Source organism: Gigantopelta aegis, chromosome 14 (assembly GCF_016097555.1).
Source record: "Gigantopelta aegis isolate Gae_Host chromosome 14, Gae_host_genome, whole genome shotgun sequence".
In the NCBI taxonomy this organism is placed as follows: Eukaryota; Metazoa; Mollusca; class Gastropoda; order Neomphalida; family Peltospiridae; genus Gigantopelta; species Gigantopelta aegis.
Genome location: NC_054712.1, coordinates 18,986,361 through 19,009,693, shown reverse-complemented (window position 1 = coordinate 19,009,693; position 23,333 = coordinate 18,986,361). Strand labels below are relative to the sequence as shown.

The following is a 23,333-nucleotide window of genomic DNA, read 5'->3' as shown; positions in this document are numbered from 1 at the left end:
TTTAGACGGGCTACCAAATTAAAGTGCGTAGGACTGTTTACAAAAAAAATAAAAATAAAATTTTGAATGACAACCCAAATTTTTAAAGTCCAATAAGCCCAAAAAGGAGGTTACCTGTCCTAGGTACGGTTGGCGCCTACGGCGAGCTGATGAGCGGTGCTCCTGTCAGGTTCGGGACATCGTGCTTCCTGTCTAATAAAGCTGGGTTGACTTCCTTGACGATCCTGTGGATGGTCTGGCTATCCATATCTCGTAACAGGATCGCTTGTCTGTAGTCGTCTCGGCCTGTCCCGAGTGGCCTGTCTGTGTTCTGATGGTATGGAGCTCGTAGTCGGTTCCGTCAGTTAGCCATGTCCATGCTTGGTTGAGGAACTTGTTCCAGAAAATTACAGACCTATTACTTGACTTAGTTGTCTCGGCAAATTGTTTACAGCTGTTTTAAATAACAGACTGCAATTACATCTAGAATCTAATGCTTTGTTATCTGAAGTCCAAGCCGGATTCAGGAAGGAGTACTCAACGAACGATCATATTTTTACATTATATGGACTCATCGAACTGCTGAAAGCGCGGAAGACAAAATTGTATTGTACGTTTATAGATTTGTAATAGCAAAGCATTTGATTCAGTATGGAGAATAGGGCTTTGGGGTAAACTGATACAAAACAGTATTAATGGTGAATGTTTTAAAGTAATACATAACATGTATCAGAACATTAAGTCATGCGTTAGTGCAAAATGGAAGGATTGTACCACAGTCCACTAGTGATTGTGCCCCCCCCCCTCCTCCCCACTAGTGATTGTGCTCCCCCAGTTATGAATGAGCCCCCCCCCCCACCCCACCCCACACACACACACACACACTCCAGACGTCATTCCTATGGGCCTGAATAAAGACTGGTTATGAAGGGTGTGAAACTGCACATTGTACGCTTTTACGATATCGTAGCACTAAGATACAGTTCCAATATCTCACGCAAATCGCCCCCCTCCGTTCCCTAGTATATTAGGCATCTCAGTTCAGCGGCCTATGAACATTATTTTTTATAAATTACAAAGAAACAAATAGTCGAAACTTGTAATTTTAACAATACTAATTCTATTATTCAGGTGCAAGAAAACCGCTTTTCAAGGCACGCGATTTAAATTTCAAAATTTCTCGCATTCGGGTAAAGCAATTACTGCTCAGATCCCCCCATTTTTGGTCAATATATATATATATATATATATATATATATATATAGTGAAACATCTCAAAACCGGACCCTCTGTAAACCGGAATTCCCCCCAAACCGGAAATTTTTCACGGTCCTTTTTTAAAAGAGTACAGAACTTAACCTCTCAAACCCGGATAGAGTTTCACTGTATATATATATTACAGAATAATATTTTATTTTTTTTAAACCGCAAAATTAGCTCGTTCACCTGTCAAGTACTTTTAAATTATATTTTCAAAAATAACGAATTTTGGGCCCCCTCTATTAAAAAATGCTGGATCCAAGCGTGGTGCCTTACAAATTAACACCCCCCACCCCCACCCCCCCCCCCCCCCCCACCCCCACCCCCCCCCCCCCCCCCCCCCCCCCCCCCACCCCCACCCCCCCAATGTTGAAAACGTTTCGCCGCCTACAATATACACGTAGTTGTTTTAAAAATAAAACCGACCTGGAACAAAACACACAACGAATGATGCAATATTACATTAACACAACCAATAAGAATTCGCCACGTCGTGACACGATTTAGTTTGCTGTAAGATGTGGCCTATATTCAAGGGAATGGTATGTGAAGTATTTATGGTTGCAATGTAGCAAACAAGAGAGTTCCGAGTCAAAGTTCAAAGTGCAAATATGTACGGTGTACAAGCAGCCCGGGGTCTGATTGAATTGGTAGTAATATTTGACATTGATTATTTGTGCAAATACTAATATCCATTGCCAAAAAATAGACTTTTATTTGGTATATAGTTGTTATGCAGTATGCACAAGAGGCTGAAGCCAGTGCAAAGTAACCTCTGAAATGAGATTTTCAGAAAACACGAGGGTTGATAATAAAAATTAAATATGAGATGTTATGCGTTTTATTTGTATACTGCCAAGGTGTGTTAATATACCGCTTATATCAGTTTTATTAGTAAACATTATCGGCAATAGGAATTGATTTGGTACAATAAAACCATTCTTCCAGCCGAGTTTTGGCTAAACGTGTGTAGACTAAATTCCGAAGTGGTGATTCGGTTTAATGTGTAGGTAAAAACCAGTATACCAAGCGTCAGACAAAATCAAACTGGCTGAACTTAAAAGTTGGTTTTGTTTAACGACACCACTAGAGCATATAGATTTATTAATCATCGGCTGTTGGATGTCAAATATTTGGTAATTTTGACAGTCTTAGAGAGGAAAATCGCCACATTTTTCTATTAGTAGCAAGGAATCTTTTCTATGCACTATCCCACAGACAGGATAGCACATACCACGGCCTTTAATATACCAGTCGTGGTGCACTGGCTGGAACGAGAAATAACCCAACGGACCCACCGACGGGGTTCGATTCCGAACCGTACGTTGATACACACGAACCTTGTTTGGGTGCTAGACGTGCAAGCTTTCTCTGCAGTATGCTACCAAAATTAAATCTTTACCGAAACATTCTACACATGATGCGGTGTTTGACAACAAATATATGAAGTTGTTTGATGCAAGGCCAAATGCTATTCGTACATTTGATCTTGGCATTCAGCGGTTTTTGTCGCTTTCCAACATCGATTTAACTGACACTTTGGAAACTCCTTCATATTTTGTTTTGCCACCTTGGTGTATTACACCACCTAACACTGTGTTTGATCTTTCGCATCTGAAGAAAGATCGTACAGATGCTGTTGTGTACAAGCAATTTTTCCATGGAAATTCAGCACAGGTACCGTGATTACAGACGGATCACGGGATGGGAATTATGTGACTTGTGCTACAGTTTTGCCATCAGACACAATACTTCCCATAAGACTGCCTGACTCGGCATCAATCTTTAGTGCTGAAGTTTGGGCAGTCATTAAAACATTGGAAGAAATAAAAGATTCTAGTGCATCAAAATTGATTATTTTCACAGATTCACTTTCGTGTCTCCAAGCTTTACGCAATGCGAAGCTGGATCATCGCTTAATTGGGATGGTGATACGAAAGTGTGTCGTTTTATGCATTGGCAATAAAGACATTGTATTTGGTTGGGTGCCCAGCCATGTTGGCATCAGGGGTAATAAAATGGCAGATTCAGCTGCCAAGTCTGCTTGGCCTCATGCCAGGGTTGGTGTACCGTATACTGATTTTAAATATAGTATCAAACAATTTATCTTTTCGACTTGGCAACATTATTGGGACAGTGCGATTGCAAACAAGCTTCATGCTATCAAGCCAGTGTTGGGAGAGTGGCAGTCCTCCTATAGAAAGGATGAAATAGTCTTGTGTCGTGCTCGCATCGGTCATACATATTTGACCCATTCATTTATCTTGATGAAAGATCATCCACCTCAGTGTGTGCGAAAGAAACTTGAAAAGATTTGTTTTTCAGTGAAATGTGATGGAATCATTTCGATTCCATCCAGAACTTATATTACAGTTTCTACGTAATACTGACTTTTATTGTAAATTTTAATTTTATCTATCTGTGATATTTGTATTTTTGAACAGTTCTTTACACTGTGTTTTTATTTGACTATTAAATGTTTATATTGGTGTTGATCATCACTTCATCTTTTTCCTTCACTATAGTTTGACACCCAATAACCGATGTATTTTTCGTGCTGGGGTGTCATTAAACATTCCTTCATTCATTTACGATTCCAAACCGACAACGAGCGCTTGGCTAAACTTACCCCATATTATGTTCGCTTTTATTCCTACCTTAATAGCTTTAAATCTGTTCGTGTTCACCGTGTACGTAACTGAGGTAAAGAAATGTTTGACGGCGAATCGAAATGGAATCAATGGTTTGAAAACCAGATGAGTCATTTGTTATTTTTATGTTTTTCTTTTTATTATATACTCTATTAATAAATTTCTTTTATAAATATTTATAAAATTATAATACAGATCATATGATTAGTCATAAAGCCAATCGTTCCCAACCACCTAGAGGAGTGATAAAAAGCAGGTAGATGTTGAACAAGGAAGCAGCATCTCCAGATGCAGTTTTATAGCTGACACAGCGCAGATGAGCAGCCTTACAAAGGACATGCTCAGACAGGTGCGCTGGTAGACACTATTGCTAGTCTTGTCTGTACCAAGCTCTGTCAACAGAACATTACTAAATAATGTAAGACAAAAAGTAATCTGATAATTGACAGGGGTAGTTCTAGTGATGATCATGATGCTGTTGATGATGTCGAAAACGTCAACGATGGTTGAAACTGTAGCTTACAAATGTCTATAGCTTCTGAATAATACAATACATATTTACTTCATTATGTCCGCCATTATCCAGAACATTTATGAAGTAGTCACTGCATTTTACATTGCAAAACTTGATATTTGAAACAACTGAAATACAAAAATTCCTCTCTCATCTCAGATCTCTGTATATGTTCCGGTTAAACACACAGCTAAAAAGTTTAATCAGCTGGCGCGTCCTGCAGTGACGTCGCAAAACATTTCAAACAGATGTAACTACAAATATTTATCTTGTCAGATTTCTACCTATAAGCACGTTTGTTTCCTTGATCATCTCTCTGTCTATAACTGTTTATTAATTGAGGTTAAACTTTTCTTTCGCCAAACTGATCAGTTTGGTTTTGTCTGGCTTGGCTGATGTCAAGTACGGGAAGTTCTCCATTACCATGTAATACTTTGGAGCAGGCATGTCGGAGTCTTCAACAAACAACGAATCACACATATCAGCTACCTCTTTCTCATTAAGGGCAATTCCTTCACACAGACGGATGCATGCGCAAATTTCTTGGAAGCTGTCCTTATCTGGAACAGGAACGATGATAACATCAGCAATGACTGACAATGACCGTATGGGCGTTTCAAAGTATGCCGGATACACTGTGCACATTCCCCAGGCAATGGCGTCAGATCGTCGACACATGACAAAGAGACACCCGTCTTTGTCCTTGTAGGCCAGGTCGTCAGTTTTAAACCATCCATCCTGAGTGAATTTTGATTTGCTTTTCTCTTCATTTCCCAAATAGCCATCAAACATCCACGGAGCACGCACCAATAGTTCGCCATGCGTACTTGGTGATGTTTCTTGCTGATTCTCATCTACGATCTTCACCTCTATGCCTTCTGCTGACGGATAACCAGCAACATAGGGAAGCATATCCGATGACGTCACACACAGTTGTGAGCAACAGTAGCCTATTTCAGATAAGCCATATGCAAAAGAAGCAGACCGCGTTATTTTACCCAGTACCTCCGACCAGTCTTTGTCCACGGGTTGTCCAGCGGTACACAGAAGATCCAAAAGATAATTTTGTTTTTTAAGTAGCTCTGGTTTCCTTAAAATTCCTCTAAAGACAAAAGGTGGCATCAAGGCTGTTGTGCATTTTTCTGAGCACACCAGTTCCCAAATAAACATTTCTTGGTCTACGGGAAGTTGGAATCTATGATCTATGAAAACACGTTTCGCACACGATGCCAAAAAGGAATTTGCAAACGAAGATGCGTGACCCATTGCATTATCGTTGTAATGTATGGTGCTAAAACTCTCATTGGTCATTGATGCAAAGATGCGAGCATTGATTAGCACAGCTTCGTGTGAACGTACAATCAGTTTCGGTAGACCTGTTGTTCCAGATGTCATCCAGATGATTCCCGTGTCAGATGGCGAGCCAGAAGTGTAAAAGTAAATGTCTTCTGTTTTAATTCTCTTAATAAATTCGTTGTTCCCATTAGTTATGGGAGCAAATATAACACGCTCTAGGAATGGAAGCTTTTCAGACTTGACCAGGCCATCACTGGATATCTCATCAATTTGCCTTTTAAGGATCTCCCAGATGCAAGGTGACTGGGTTTGATCTGCTATGACCACTTTGCATTTTGAAGTGTTCAACATATGACAAAGATCACTTCCGTCTGAGCGATAAGCAGTTTTGTTGAGAATCACTCCACCTGCTGCTAAGATGCCAAAATCACAAACGACCATTTCTGGAGAATTGGGAAGTGTGTCGCAGACGACATCTCCTGGCTTAATTCCCGCCTTTCTCAGAAGCGATCCAACCTTGGAGGACAGCTCGTACATGTCCAGACATGACAGCGCACTTCGTAGTCCAGTGGTGGACACAAACACAAACACCTCTTTGTTGGGATACGTTTCCGCGAGGAACTTCACCCGAGCTTGAATTGTGGTTTGCATGCTGAAAATAAGAGTAATCAGTAATAAGTTTTATCTGATTCATGTTATGTTAGTAGTGAGCGAACCAGCCAAACAGTCGAATGTCGTCATTTGAATGTTAAAATCAGTTTTCCAGGCTGAATACATTCTAAGAATCTTACTGATCAACATAGGGGTGCTTGACATTCGTAAAAATGTTTTAATTAAACATTATAGGGCATTTAAAAACATAAGCGTACGAGGCAGGGGCAAAACCTCAAATTCGGGTAAACATTATATCGATATTCGGGCAAAATGTTCTAACCTGAGACTTTTTTTTACCATGTATGTCCATCATTCTACACTTAAAAATAGTTATAATCCATGTACAAATGCGTAGTGATTCGTTTGTAACCTTATATATAGCTGTTTGGTAATAATTATAATATGAATACATGTTGTTATCTCGATTCGGGCATTTTCGTTTTATTCGGGCAAACGCCAGCCTGCCCCCCCCCCCCTCCCCCCAACCCCTACAAAAATGGGACCCGTACGCCTATGTTTAAAAAGTACACATGAACAGAAATTTGTAAACCTGGCGTAATTTGTGTTGTCTATAATCAGGGCCGTACCCTGATCAAAATCCTGGGGGGGGGGGGGGGGGGGGGGGCACTACTTTTTATTAACAAATGAAACACTACAAATTAAACCCTGAGATGTGTATGCTATTTTCTGGAGTAAAAAAAAAAGTGAGATTCTCGGGGGTGGGGGCAAAATATTCACAAAAATTGAAAATTTGTTCAATGATTAATGCCAATTACAAGACCTACTCAATTAAAATTGCCTAGTTTAGCATAAACAGGAAAACCCGAAAGAAAACTACAGCAAATTTCTATTTAACACCTGATGACGTCAAGCACAATGTTCGTTCTTAAACCTTAATATTTGCGTACAATTAATCACCTTAAATCTCCTGTAATACGCATAATTCGGAACGTACATTTATGTTTTATATCTCAAATTAATTACAGAACATTTTCCTTTATGGATATATAACAAAATAACATGAATGAATACGCATTAATTATTTACACGAGGCAGAAACATTGCAAAACGTCAAAAACATGTAGACGGGTAACATTTGCAAAACGTTTTATACAAAAGCACTGAAAGTTCTGTTATGAACGCGGGAAAATGCTCGAAAATTTACACACAATATCGGCTGAAAAGGACGTTACTGAAATAAATGAGATGACCTTTCACGTAATTTAAACAAATTATGGAAGCAAAAGGTGTAAAGACAGAACAAAAGTCGCCTGCAAAACGTGTCAAAACTTGAGGTCAGTGATTCTGCATTATTGTAAGCAAAATAACTGTTTTAGCATTTCTTCCTAAAAAAAAGTCATATTTGACATATTTTTAGCGTAACATATTTGTATGAAAAAATAAAACTGCTTTAATATTGTTATTTTTCGGGAAATTCCATATACTTGTGTCCAGTGAAATGTCACAAAATCGAAAAGTATGCCGTTCGCCGTAGATATGCATATCTTAAGGTCAAATATTTAATATGTAATGTTTGATTCCTCATATCTATCCCTTTATTCTACATAAAAGTGTAACATGCTTATATATATATATACATGGATTTTAATTATATATCGAATTACCTATGTTCAGGAAAATGTCACGAAATTAATATATAGTATGGTGGCTTAAGTCCAAATTTGGGCGATATTGTGACACATTGGCCCAACGCACCAACTATGGCATAGTTATACCTTGGGACAATACAACTGTTTTGAGAGGGTCTACCCGATTTTAGGGGTAGAGGTCAAGGTCAGGTCAAGTTCAAAACTGTCAAATTTAGATAATGTCAATAAAGGGACGTTTAAAGCACTAACCTGCGCACGATTGTACCTTAAGATCATAAAGAATATCTGAGATGGGGCTGCCCACTGTTAAAGGTCAAGGTCGTTACAAGGTCGAGATCAAATTAAAACTATAGCGCATTGGCTGCCAAAACTTATAAATTGCTATATCTGCATTAAGCCAAAACATGGTTGGATTTTAGTGGCAATACATTTCATTTATAATAACCTCATGCTAACTAGAACATAGAACAATCATTTGAATCGAAGATGGCCACCAAAATTGTTAGTCAGCCGAGGGCACTGATCCATACAGTTCGATACCAATTATTGTTCTTTGTACTTTTTGGATCTGTGGAAGGTGCTAATTGAGGACCTGAAGAGTACAAACTTGGCACATTTTAGAATTTTAAAATATTCAAGATGGCGTCCACGATGGCTGCCAAAACACAGAACTGAAAATATATCTGATACCTGGAATCACCAATGCCCAAACTGTCGCCTATGACTGGGTTTTAGGATCAAGAAATGCATTTTGACCTACTCCCAGCTCAGACCAAAATCACAGCATATCTTAAATCTGTATGCTATGAAGCCTATTGTTCATTAGTAACTTTAAGGCGCTCATTACTCGCGTTAGACAATGTGATGAACCCCATTGAGACTCAGCAACACAAACACACACCTGCAAGCTTGTGCATGCATGCATACACGCACAACTTAACTTCATGCAGTTAAAAATGCTTACGTGCAATTATTTTTATACAAACAAAAAAGGGCACATGAAACTTTAGAGGGCACTTAAAACATTTGGGGGGGGGGGGGGGGCGCGTTCCCATGAACATTTGCAGTAACATCAAAAGTGAAAATAGCCAGTTTTCCTCAAGCGAAGATGAACACCAGATAATATAATAATATTGCAGTGTGCTCATATGTGTCACTTTGTTCCCATAGACAAGTATTTGCAATGAATATGTGTACGTGTAACAGATTGGGTACTGAGGAGTCGTTTTTCATAAAAGTGTAGTTTAACTGGCTGCATACATCCCGGTAGAAAACTCCATTTCGTTGACAAAAATAAAACATAAATGGAGAATTTTCATGTCGAACAAACGAAAATACGTGCAATGTGCACATGCGAAACAAACACGTCTTGCCGCGGCGAGCTCCAGGCTGGGAAATAAATACAGAGACCAATGTTTATGAATATATTACTGTCTTAAAATATCAGTGAAATAAAAGTGTTATTAAACTGTATCCTATCCGGCCGCGTGCGACGCGAGCGATTATTTTAGAAACCATTGATTTCAATTGCCGCATCCTAATCTGTCGCGTCGCGCGCGTGCAGTTAGTATGCGGCAATGGAAATCAATGGTTTCTAAAATAATCGCTCGCGTCGCACGCGTCTGGTTAGGATGGGGCTTTAGTCACTCCGTGACGATAACACATTTTAGAGTGAAAATGTCACTATTTCACTCTAAAATGTGTTATCGTCACTGTAGAAAGTGTTATCTTCACTGTCAGAAAGCCGGAACTATTTTTCTGCTGGCATTTTAAAAATAAAGGTAAATTGCCAAAGTTATATAACAAATAGAAATATTCATGTTTTTTTGTCAAATATGATTTATATCTCATCTCGTGAAGTTTTGCAATTATATAACACTCATCGCACAAGCGCGACTCGTGAAATATGATTGCAAACTTCACTCAATGAGATATAGATCATATTTGACAAAAAAACATGAAATATCTTCTATGTCTCAATACATATGTACACCATGGACAGTGGCGGATCCAGAAAATCCATTGCGGGGGGGGGGGGGGGGGGGCAGTGACATCAGGTGGAATGCCAAAGGAATTTTGGGGGAGGTTTGGAGGGGGATCGTAAATTATTTATTTTTTAAATATTAAGTATAAATAAAATTATAACTATCGCAAAATTTATGGGGGCGGACCCCTGCCCCCCTCCCCTAGATCCACCTCTGATAGATGCCTTATGACGAATACCAAATGTTGTTTACCGACATCACAGCACCATTCAAATGATGGCTGTCTAGTTTCTAGCATATGGTTGTTTCGACATTTTGTTGATGGAGACAAAAATAGGAAACCCGCTAGTAGTGTAGTTGGGGGGGGGGGGGGACCGTTAGTAGTGTAGTTGGGGGGGGCCGCTAGTAGTGTAGTTTGGGGGGGACCCGCTAGTAGTGTAGTTTGGGGGGGGGGGGGGGTTCTGCGCTACAAATCAGTCGAAATCAAATCAGTCGAAATTTCTTTTGTCCAATTCCTTTTGTCCCAAAGGAGGTCACGCGGGCAGTCTTATTATATATACTGACACACAATGAAACGCAAAAACAACTTTTCATTGCAAATAAAAAGAAAAATAGAAATGTTTTATTTAACGACGCACTCGACACATTTTATTTACGGTTATATGGCGTCAGACATATGGTTAAGGACCACACAGATTTGCAGAGGAAACCCGCTGTCGCCACATAGGCTACTCTTTTACGACAGGCAGCAAGGGATCGTTTATTTGCGCTTCCCACAGGCAGGATAGCACAAACCATGGCCTTTATTGAACCAGTTATGGATCACTGGTCGGTGCAAGTGGTTTACACCTACCCATTGAGCCTTGCAGAGCACTCACTCAGGGTTTGGAGTCGGTATCTGAATTAAAAATCCCATGCCTCGACTGGGATCCGAACCCAGTACCTACCAGCCTGTAGACCGATGGCTAACCACGACGCCACCGAGGCCGGTTCATTGCAAATAACGACAAACTATTAATGAATTGATGGATACTGTAATATGACATTAATGACTGGTATTCATGAGATACATTCACATGGAAACATGACCAGTTATTATCAGTAATCGCGTTGTATTTCTTAATCGAAAAATTAAACCGTTCATGGAGTCTCCTGTACACACGTGCTCTTCCATCGGCAAAGGAGACAAAGAAACGGGACTCATCTGAGAAAACAATGCTCCGGTAAAAGGCTCGTGGATGATTACCATTCTGGAGAGCAAACTGTAGTCTCGCAGCACGATGTCGCGGTGTTATGATGTTACCGTTTTACGGGCGTCTGCATCTGAGTCCAGCCGTTCTGATGACCGTCATCGGATGGATATGCCTTCCATGACGTCCTATCGTGTTGCTTGCTGTCATCGTCGCAATTCTGAACCGGTTACGGAGGTGGTGTCGTCGAATCTGCCGATCTTGGCGTGGGGTCGTAACGGGACGTTGACCAGGTCGAGATCGATCACGGACACTCCCGGTCTGTTGACGTTCAACAAGTCGTCCAATAGTTGATGGAACCACTCTGAAGGTCCTAGCAACTTGGTTTTGCGAAGTCCCCCTTGAACCATGCCCAACGCTCGCTCCGTTTGTTCTTCGCGGAGTCGTGGCATTCTTAATGTGACGAGGAATATGACACCGTTACATGACTTTTATGTGTCTACATACTGGTATTCCACGTGCATTGTATGCAGCATGATTGAGCACGTAGTGAACGCATTTCACACCATTTTGTGTGTTTCTGCTATTGTATGTGTAACGAGAACAAAACCAGGATTAAAACCCAGACAAAAGTACCAATCAATGGTTTCCTCTCATAAATTGTTATTTTAAGTCCAATAAACATATTTTTCATTAATCACAACAAAATATTGAAAAATATCTGTTTTGCGTTTTCATTGTGTATCAGTATATATAAAAGGGCGATAGTAACAGCTTGTTCTGATGAGTAATTGGTCTGGAATTAATTAAACACTGTGTGTCGCTTGTGTGCTAAACTAAAAATCAGTGGAGTATTTAATTGAGGTTAATTATTCGTGGCATGTGACATTGCTATACAAATAACTATATATTTTTTGAAAATTAAAACTGAAATATTTTTGGTTACAAAAATTATGATGGTTGAAAATTTATGACAGAAAATGCTCGTTTTGAATTTGTGGAAATATAAAATTTCGATTTGAAAAATAATTGATATATAGATTTAACATTATAATTATGTATGCTTTTGTCCCAACCCCCCCCCCCCCCCCCCCCCCCAACAACACTACTCCCGCTTCTGTCACGCAAGCTACTCCTAACGACAAACATTTATCCCGTGGTATGTACTGCCCTTTCTCTTGGGACGGGCATCACGAAAATCCATTGGGCACACCTGTTTGATAGAAGTAATGTATGTGAAGGCAGTGGAAGGCAAAACATGTTTATTTAACGGCGCACTCAACATATTTTATTTACGGTTATATGGCGTCATACATATGGTTAAGGACCACGCATATATTGAGAGAGGAAACCCGCTGTCACTCTTTCATGGGCTACTCTTTTCGATTAGCAGCAAGGGATATTTTATATGCACCATCCCATAGACAGGATAGCACATACCACGGCCTTTGATGTACCAGTCGATCGAAGGCAGCGGGTGTCCTCTCACCATTTAGACGTTTTATTACAATAACACTTGTTAGACTACCATGAACACCAGATAGCCGTTTAGGGAGTGGAAGAGATGGGTGGGTGGGTGTTTAGGTGTCGGGAACTAAAACATTCCCACATATTTTTAAAATTTAAAGTTACATATAATCACATTTTACTCCAACTCACCCCTACCCACCACAGCCACCTCCATATGATTAAAGACTACGATTGTACTTACGTTATCAACAGTTGGAACCTCTGTCTACTTCGCGTCCTGCCGCTTCAGTTGATCTGTGAATGCTGTTCAGGTAATGTCATGTTATGTCATAGGGTTTTACGTGCACATTCAGAACAAGCTGTTGTAGCGCACAGGTAATGTATTCCAGTACAAGTTTTTATAGTTTTACAGTTAGAGCACACTGGCGAATTAGTCATAGTAATTTAAAACTCTCACATTTTCTCCATGAGCAGCAGACTACGGTTTTTAACAAACCAGACACGGGCCGCTGATTCGCTACACGTTCCGACGAATCGAAAGCAGTTTTCCAGGTTGAATACATTCTAAGAATCTTACTGATCAACATAGGGGTGCTTGACATTCGTAAAAATGTTTTAATTAAACATTATAGGGCATTTAAAAACATAAGCGTACGAGGCAGGGGCAAACCTCAAATTCGGGTAAACATTATATCGATATTCGGGCAAAATATTCTAACCTGAGACTTTTTTTTACCATGTATGTCCATCATTCTACACTTAAAAATAGTTATAATCCATGTACAAATGCGTAGTGATTCGTTTGTAACCTTATATATAGCTGTTTGGTAATAATTATAATATGACTACATGTTGTTATCTCGATTCGGGCATTTTCGTTTTATTCGGGCAAACGCCAGCCTGCCCCCCCCCCCCCCACCCCCTTACAAAAATGGAACCCGTACGCCTATGTTTAAAAAGTACACATGAACAGAAATTTGTAAACCTGGCGTAATTTGTGTTGTCTATAATCAGGGCCGTACCCTGATCAAAATCCTAGGGGGGGGGGGGGGGGGGGGGCGCACTACTTTTTATTAACAAATGAAACACTACAAATTAAACCCTGAGATATGTATGCTATTTTTCTGGAGTAAAATTAAAGTGAGATTCTCGGGAGTGGGGGCAAAATATCCACAAAAATGGAAGATTTGTTCAATGATTAATGTCAATTACGATACCTACTCAATTAAAATTACCTAGTTTAGCATAAACAGGAAAACCCGAAAGAAAACTACAGCAAATTTCTATTTAACACCTGATGACGTCAAGCACAATGTTCGTTCTTAAACCTTAATATTTGCGTACAATTAATTACCTTAAATCTCCTGTAATAAGCAGAATTCGGAACGTACATTTATGTTTTATATCTCAAATTAATTACAGAACATTTTCCTTTATGGATATATAACAAAATAACATGAATGAATACGCATTAATTATTTACACGAGGCAGAAACATTGCAAAACGTCAAAAACATGTAGACGGGTAACATTTGCAAAACGTTTTATACAAAAGCACTGAAAGTTCTGTTATGAACGCGGGAAAATGCTCGAAAATTTACACACAATATCGGCTGAAAAGGACGTTACTGAAATAAATGAGATGACCTTTCACGTAATTTAAACAAATTATGGAAGCAAAAGGTGTAAAGACAGAACAAAAGTCGCCTGCAAAACGTGTCAAAACTTGAGGTCAGTGATTCTGCATTATTGTAAGCAAAATAACTGTTTTAGCATTTCTTCCTAAAAAAAAGTCATATTTGACATATTTTTAGCGTAACATATTTGTATGAAAAAATAAAACTGCTTTAATATTGTTATTTTTCGGGAAATTCCATATACTTGTGTCCAGTGAAATGTCACAAAATCGAAAAGTATGCCGTAGATATGCATATCTTAAGGTCAAATATTTAATATGTAATGTTTGATTCCTCATATCTATCCCTTTATTCTACTTAAAAGTGTAACATGCTTATATATATATATACATATATATATATATATATATATATATATATATATATATATATATATATATATATATATACTCTTCAAAAAAAGAAACGCAAAAGGGTACAAATGGGTTATAACTCCGATTTTATGTTTCCTACCGGTTCATGCTTTGTGAATATAAGGTCATTGCATGTCCCAAACACATTCCCACGGTTACATTCGATAAAACGCAGCTACTGTACAATAAAGTTCCAAAATGTGAATATTCGCAAAAACGCAGCCACGTGCAAACCATGTCACCACTGCACGTGCGTTGTCTGCACATGCAACATGAACACCGACAGTATACAAGTGCAGGGTGTTCGCTTGCCTGGCCTCAGTATCTGGCCGACAGTTGACAATCCAGGACATGCCACGTCTCAGTGAACCGCAGAGAAACAATGCCATCGGCCGACTAGACGCAGGCGAATCCAGAACGGCCGTTGCCAGGGCATTCCATGTGTCCCCAAGCACCATTGACCAGATCCTCCGGCCACACATCGTTCCAGTTATGGCCAACGCCAACGCAGTGTTCCAACATGACAACGCCAGGCCTCACACAGCACGTCTCACAACGGCTTTCCTACAGAACAAAACATTAATGTCCTTCCTTGGCCATCGATATCACCGGATTTGAACCCAATTGAGCATCTATGGGACGAGTTGGACCGACGCCTCCGACAGCGACAACCACAGCCCCAGACCCTGCCCGAGCTGGCAGCAGCCTTGCAGGCCGAGTGGGCCACCATCCCCCGGGACGTCATCCGTACTCTGGTTGCTTCAATGGGCAGGCGGTGCCAGGCAGTTGTCAACACACGCGGAGGCCACACCCGGTATTGACTCCAGATGACCTTGACCTTGGTGGTGTGTCCTATCACTTACTCACAATGGACTAGAGTGAATTGTGAACAATCCTGCAACATTTGGTAATTATCGGACTCACCATTCAATAATTAAATCAATTCTCCAAATGTTACGACAATGTGGTTTTGCGTTTCTTCTTTTGAAGAGTATATATATATATATATATATATATCGAATTACCTATGTTCAGGAAAATGTCACGAAATTAATATATAGTATGGTGGCTTAAGTCCAAATTTGGGCGATATTGTGACACATTGGCCCAAAGCACCAACTATGGCATAGTTATACCTTGGGACAATACACCTGTTTTGAGAGGGGCTACCCGATTTTAGGGGTAGAGGTCAAGGTCAGGTCAAGTTCAAAACTGTCAAATTTAGATAATGTCAATAAAGGGACGTTTAAAGCACTAACCTGCGCACGATTGTACCTTAAGATCATAAAGAATATCTGAGATGGGGCTGCCCACTGTTAAAGGTCAAGGTCGTTACAAGGTCGAGATCAAATTAAAACTAAAGCGCATTGGCTGCCAAAACTTATAAATTGCTATATCTGCATTAAGCCAAAACATGCTTGGATTTTAGTGGCAATACATTTCATTTATAATAACCTCATGCTAACTAGAACATAGAACAATCATTTGAATCCAAGATGGCCACCAAAATTGTTAGTCAGCCGAGGGCACTGATCCATACAGTTCGATACCAACTATTGTTCTTTGTACTTTTTGGATCTGTGGAAGGTGCTAACTGAGGACATGAAGAGTACAAACTTGGCACATTTTAGAATTTTAAAATATTCAAGATGGCGTCCACGATGGCTGCCAAAACACAGAACTGAAAATATATCTGATACCTGGAATCACCAATGCCAAAACTGTCGCCTATGACTGGGTTTTAGGATCAAGAAATGCATTTTGACCTACTCCCAGCTCAGACCAAAATCACAGCATATCTTAAATCTGTATGCTATGAAGCCTATTGTTCATTAGTAACTTTAAGGCGCTCATTACTCGCGTTAGACAATGTGATGAACCCCATTGAGACTCAGCAACACAAACACACACCTGCAAGCTTGTGCATGCATGCATACACGCACAACTTAACTTCATGCAGCTAAAAATGCTTACGTGCAATTTTTTTTATACAAACAAAAAAGGGCACATGAAACTTTAGAGGGCACTTAAAACATTTGGGGGGACGCGTTCCCATGCACACTCCCCCCCCCCCCCCCACCCCGCACCCCCCGGATCCGCCTAACTCGTGGAAAAGCTAATATTCAGTGTGCATAGCACTTGTACCAGTTTTCCTGTGACAATCTCCAGGAAGCACAATGACATAAATTCATATGTCGTATATTGAGACATGTTGAAAGTATCCCGAGAAACAAAGTTCAGAGTTACAAGGCTATTCGTAAAAATCGGAAGATTCATCAAGTTAGAGCAACTGCGAATTCAAAGCAGCTACTTATCAGATGCTTGAAATGAGACTCATTCTTGTACTGAAAAAAGTGAAGAGAACAATGGAACAGATCATATCAAGCGCGGATCAATAATTACTGGAACTGAACCAGAAGAATACTACATGTTTAAATGTAGCGCTAAAACAACGTTAGTACGTACTGAAACTGATGTGTGGGGTGCTACATATAGGGTCGGGATTGTAGTGCTGAAGTGACTGCTACGTTGCAGAGGTGGGAGACCTAAAGTATACAGTAATACGCGAAAAACAGGCAATTTGTTTTAGGTACAGTCTGTCATGAACATTTGCAGTAACATCAAAAGTGAAAATAGCCAGTTTTCCTCAAGCGAAGATGAACACCAGATAATATAATAATATTGCAGTGTGCTCATATGTGTCACTTTGTTCCCTAAGACAAGTATTTGCAATGAATATGTGTACGTGTGACAGATTGGGTACTGAGGAGTCGTTCGTCATAAAAGTGTAGTTTAACTGGCTGCATACATCCCGGTAGAAAACTCCATTTCGTTGACAAAAATAAAACATAAATGGAGAATTATCCTGTCGAGCAAACGAAAGCACGTGCAATGTGCACAGGCGAAACGTGCACACATCTTGCCGCGGCGAGCTCCAGGTTGGGAAATAAATACAGAGACCAGTTTTATCAGTATATTACTGTCTCAATATATTTTGTGCGTCGCGCGCGTGCAGTTAGTATGCGGCAATGGAAATCAATGGTTTCTAAAATAATCGCTCGCGTCGCACGCGTCTGGTTAGGATGGGGCTTTAGTCACTCCGTGACGATAACACATTTTAGAGTGAAAATGTCACTATTTTACTCTAAAATGTGTTATCGTCACTGTAGAAAGTGTTATCTTCACTGTCAGAAAGCCGGAACTATTTTGCTGCTGGCATTTTAAAAATAAAGGTAAATTGCCAAAAGTTATATAACAAATAGAAATTTTCATGTTTTTTTGTCAAATATGATTTATATCTCATCTCGTGAAGTTTTGCAATCATATAACACTCATCGCACAAGCGCGACTCGTGAAATATGATTGCAAACTTCACTCAATGAGATATAGATCATATTTGACAAAAAAACATGAAATATCTTCTATGTCTCAATACACATATATACCATGGACAGTGACGGATCCAGAATATCCATTGGGGGGGGGGGGGGGGGGGGGGGCAGTGACATCAGGTGGAATGCCAAAGGAACTTTGGGGGAGGTTTGGAGGGGGATCGTAATTTGTTTTGTTTTTTAAATATACTCTTCAAAAGAAGAAACGCAAAACCACATTGTCGTAACATTTGGAGAATTGATTTAATTCTTGAATGGTGAGTCCGATAATTACCAAATGTTGCAGGATTGTTCACAATTCACTTTAGTCCATTGTGAGTAAGTGATAGGACACACCACCAAGGTCAAGGTCATCTGGAGTCAATACCGGGTGTGGCCTCCGCGTGTGTTGACAACTGCCTGGCACCGCCTGCCCATTGAAGCAACCAGAGTACGGATGACGTCCCGGGGGATGGTGGCCCACTCGGCCTGCAAGGCTACTGCCAGCTCGGGCAGGGTCTGGGGCTGTGGTTGTTGCTGTCGGAGGCGTCGGTCCAACTCGTCCCATAGATGCTCAATTGGGTTCAAATCCGGTGATGTCGATGGCCAAGGAAGGACATTAATGTTGTTGTTCTGTAGGAAAGCCGTTGTGAGACGTGCTGTGTGAGGCCTGGCGTTGTCATGTTGGAACACTGCGTTGGCGTTGGCCATAACTGGAACGATGTGTGGCCGGAGGATCTGGTCAATGTAGCCCTGTGCATTCAGGTTGCCCTGCACGTGGACCAGGTCAGTTCTGCCAGTGTGTGAGATGGCTGCCCACACCATGACACTACCCCCGCCGAATCTGTCCACTTCCTGCACGCAGTTTGCCGCATAACGTTCACCACGACGCCTATACACGCGACATCTTCCATCATGACGTCGGAGCAGAAACCGGGACTCGTCACTGAACCACACCTGTCTCCATCGCAGTTGAGGCCATTGTCGATGAATCTGGCACCACTGCAGTCGGAGTCGACGGTGTTGTGGTGTTAAGATGACACCTCGAACTGGACGTCTGGCACGAATTCCTACCTCACGTAGGCGGTTCCGTACGGTCTGGTCGGATATCCTGCGCAAACCTGGTATTGCTGCGGCTGTGGAGGTGGCAGTAGTCAATCGTTCCCGAAGGTGGCGTACCCGGATGTAGCGGTCCTGCCCGGGGGTAGTGACCCGTGGTTGACCGGATCTAGGGAGGTCACGTGTTGATCCATGTTGCTGGTAACGGTCCCACAGTCTGGAGACGGCCGTTCTGGATTCGCCTGCGTCTAGTCGGCCGATGGCATTGTTTCTCTGCGGTTCACTGAGACGTGGCATGTCCTGGATTGTCAACTGTCGGCCAGATACAGAGGCCAGGCAAGCGAACACCCTGCACTTTTATACTGTCGGTATTCATGTTGCACGTGCAGACAACGCTCGTGCAGTGGTGACATGGTTTGCACGTGGCTGCGTTTTTGCGAATATTCACATTTTGGAACTTTATTGTACAGTAGCTGCGTTTTATCGAATGTAACCGTGGGAATGTGTTTGGGACATGCAATGACCTTATATTCACAAAGCATGAACCGGTAGGAAACATAAAATCGGAGTTATAACCCATTTGTACCCTTTTGCGTTTCTTTTTTTGAAGAGTATATTAATTATAAATAAGATTATAACTACCGCAAAATTTATGGGGGCGGACCCCTGCCCCCCTCCCCTAGATCCACCTCTGATAGATGCCTTATGACGAATACCAAATGTTGTTTACCGACTTCACAGCACCATTCAAATGATGGCTGTCTAGTTTCTAGCATATGGTTGTTTCCACATTTTGTTGATGGAGCGAAACATAGGAAACCCGCTAGTAGTGTAGTTTGGGGGGGGGGGGGAGGAAACCGCTAGTAATGTAGTTTTGGGGGTTCTGCGCTACAAATCAGTCGAAATAAAATCAGTCGAAATTTCTTTTGTCCAATTCCTTTTGTCCCAAAGGAGGTCACGCGGGCAGTCTTATTATATATACTGACACACAATGAAACGCAAAAACAACTTTTCATTGCAAATAAAAAGAAAGAAAGAAATGTTTTATTTAACGACGCACTCAACACATTTTATTTACGGTTATATGGCGTCAGACATATGGTTAAGGACCACACAGATCATGATAGCACAAACCATGGCCTTTGTTGAACCAGTTATGGAACACTGGTCGGTGCAAGTGGTTTACACCTACTCATTGAGCCTTGCAGAGCACTCACTCAGGGTTTGGAGTTGGTATCTGAATTACAAATCCCATGCCTCGACTGGGATCCGAACCCAGTATCTACCAGCCTGTAGACCGATGGCTAACCACGACGCCACCGAGGCCGGTTCATTGCAAATAACGACAAACTATTAATGAATTGATGGATAATGTAATATGACATTAATGACTGGTATTCATGAGATACATTCACATGGAAACATGGCCAGTTATTATCAGTAATCGAGTTGTATTTTTTAATCGAAAAATTAAACCGTTCATGGAGTCTCCTGTACACACGTGCTCTTCCATCGGCAAAGGAGACAAAGAAACGGGACTCATCTGAGAAAACAATGCTCCGGTAAAAGGCTGGTGGATGATTACCATTCTGGAGAGCAAACTGTAGTCTCGCAGCACGATGTCGCGGTGTCATGATGTTACCGTTGTACGGGCGTCTGCATCTGAGTCCAGCCGTTCTGATGACCGTCATCGGATGGATATGCCTTCCATGACGTCCTATCGTGTTGCTTGCTGTCATCGTCGCAGTTCTGAACCGGTCACGGAGGTGGTGTCGTCGAATCTGCCGATCTTGGCGTGGGGTCGTAACGGGACGTTGACCAGGTCGAGATCGATCACAGACAAAAGTACCAATCAATGGTTTCCTCTCATAAATTGTTATTTTAAGTCCAATAAACATATTTTTCATTAATCACAAAATATTGAAAAATATCTGTTTTGCATTTTCATTGTGTATCAGTATATATAAAAGGGCGATAGTAACAGCTTGTTCTGATGAGTAATTGGTCTGGAATTAAACACTGTGTGTCGTTTGTGTGCTAAACTAAAAATCAGTGGATTATTTAATTGAGGTTAATTATTCGTGGCATGTGACATTGCTATACAAATAACTATATATTTTTTGAAAATTAAAACTGAAATATTTTTGGTTACCAAAATTTTGATGGAAGAAAATTTATGACAGAAAATGCTCGTTTTGAATTTGTGGAAATATAAAATTTCGATTTGAAAAATAATTGATATATAGATTTAACATTATAATTATGTATGCTTTTGTCCCAAACCCCCCGAACAACACTACTCCCGCTTCTGTCACGCAAGCTACTCCTAACGACAAACATTTATCCCGTGGTATGTACTGCCCTTTCTCTTGGGACGGGCATCACGAAAATCCATTGGGCACACCTGTTTGATAGAAGTAATGTATGTGAAGGCAGTGGAAGGCAAAAAATGTTTATTTAACGGCGCACTCAACATATTTTATTTACGGTTATATGGCGTCATACATATGGTTAAGGACCACGCATATATTGAGAGAGGAAACCCGCTGTCACCCTTTCATGGGCTACTCTTTTCGATTAGCAGCAAGGGATATTTTATATGCACCATCCCATAGACAAAATAGCACATACCACGGTCTTTGATGTACCAGTCGTGCGAAGGTAGCGGGTGTCCTCTCACCATTTAGACGTTTTATTTCAATAACACTTGTTAGACTACCATGAACACCAGATAGCCGTTTAGGGAGTGGAAGAGATGGGTGGGTGGGTGTTTAGGTGTCGGGAAATAAAACATTTCGCCATATTTCTAAAATTTAAAGTTACATATAATCATACTTTACTCCAACTCACCCCTACCCACCACAGCCATCCCCATATTATTAAAGACTACGATTGTACTTACGTTATCAACAGTTGGAACCTCTGTCTACTTCGCGTCCTGGCTCTTCAGTTGATCTGTGAATGCTGTTCGGGTAATGTATTCCAGTACACATTTTATAGAGGCCGTACGTGTTGGTGAATCACTTCGAAGAAGACGGTCAGAGTTTCTTTCTTTTAACGACACCGTTAGACAAAGTTCGAGCACACTGGTTAATTGGTTACAGTAATTTAAAACCCTCACATTTTCCCATGAGCAGCAGACCGAATAGCACGTACCACGGTCTTTAATAAACCAGACACGGGTCATTGATTCGCTACACGTTCTGACAGAACAGAACAGAACTTTATTTACTCTCATGGCCCCCATTCGGTGGCATCAGAGGAACATAAATAATAATAAACATACAAATTGTCAAGATGATTTCACAAAACATATATACCACGATACAAACAGATGAGCAGCTAAATATTAAAAACAGTTAAAATTACACGTAAGTCAAGAAGCACAAAATTGTTTGTTAATAATTGATATAAACTTACACAATTTTTTAAGAACACTAATACGTTTTCAGCTGAAGAGTTGCTGGAATTTGTATATATTTGGTCTGTTTACATAGTATTTGTTAAGATATTTTAATCTTTCTTGTCTAAATGTTTTGCATATAAATAGATAATGAAATTCATCTCCAACAATATTGCTATTACAAAGCGTACAGTTTCTATTTTCATATAAAATATTTGTCCACCTCCCCTTTTCAACTGGTAAAAAGTGATTTGAAATTCTAAATCGAAAAAATGTTGTGTACATTGTTTTATCCAGAATGTTAAAATATGATTCTAGTTCCAATTTTTCTTTAAATATTCTATAAGTAGTTCCTTTGCTGGTCGTAAAGATGTCATTTCTCCATGTTTGTAGATACTTATCAGACAGTCTTCTCTTCACAACTCTTTTTAACCACTCCACTGATTTAAATGACTGCTGGTCCCAAATGTTATTCAATCCAAGCTGGTAAAATAGATCTCTGATGTTAATTATCCATTTATAATGCGTACCGAATTGAATAAAATCGTAATACATTATTTGGTAAGCCTTTACAGATGGTTTTAGGCTTTTAGCCGTTAACAGTCGTGACCAAAACCAAATTATTCTTAGATGTATTTTCAGAGATAGAGGTGTTCTTCCATATTCACCATACAACATATATATTGGAGTACTTTTCCTGACAGGCGCTAAATATCGTAAGAATTGAATATGAATCTTTTCTATAATATTTATATTTTCAAATCCCCAAATTTCACAGCCATATAGTAATATAGGAACAACTATTGCATCAAACAGCTGAAGTCTATATTCTATCGATAAA

General features: G+C 40.3%; 1 protein-coding gene across 1 annotated transcript; it reads right to left on the bottom strand.

Moving 5' to 3' along the window:
• Nucleotides 1-4,007: 4,007 nt before the first annotated feature.
• Nucleotides 4,008-13,139, bottom strand: LOC121388682 (3-[(3aS,4S,7aS)-7a-methyl-1,5-dioxo-octahydro-1H-inden-4-yl]propanoyl:CoA ligase-like). Its single transcript, XM_041520133.1, has 2 exons — nt 12,851-13,139; nt 4,008-6,352 (listed from the first exon to the last, which is right to left on the bottom strand). The coding sequence occupies exon 2, from the start codon at nt 6,349-6,351 to the stop codon at nt 4,738-4,740; it is 1,614 nt and encodes a 537-aa protein (XP_041376067.1). The 5' UTR covers nt 6,352; nt 12,851-13,139; the 3' UTR covers nt 4,008-4,737.
• Between the last annotated feature and the right edge of the window lie 10,194 nt (nt 13,140-23,333).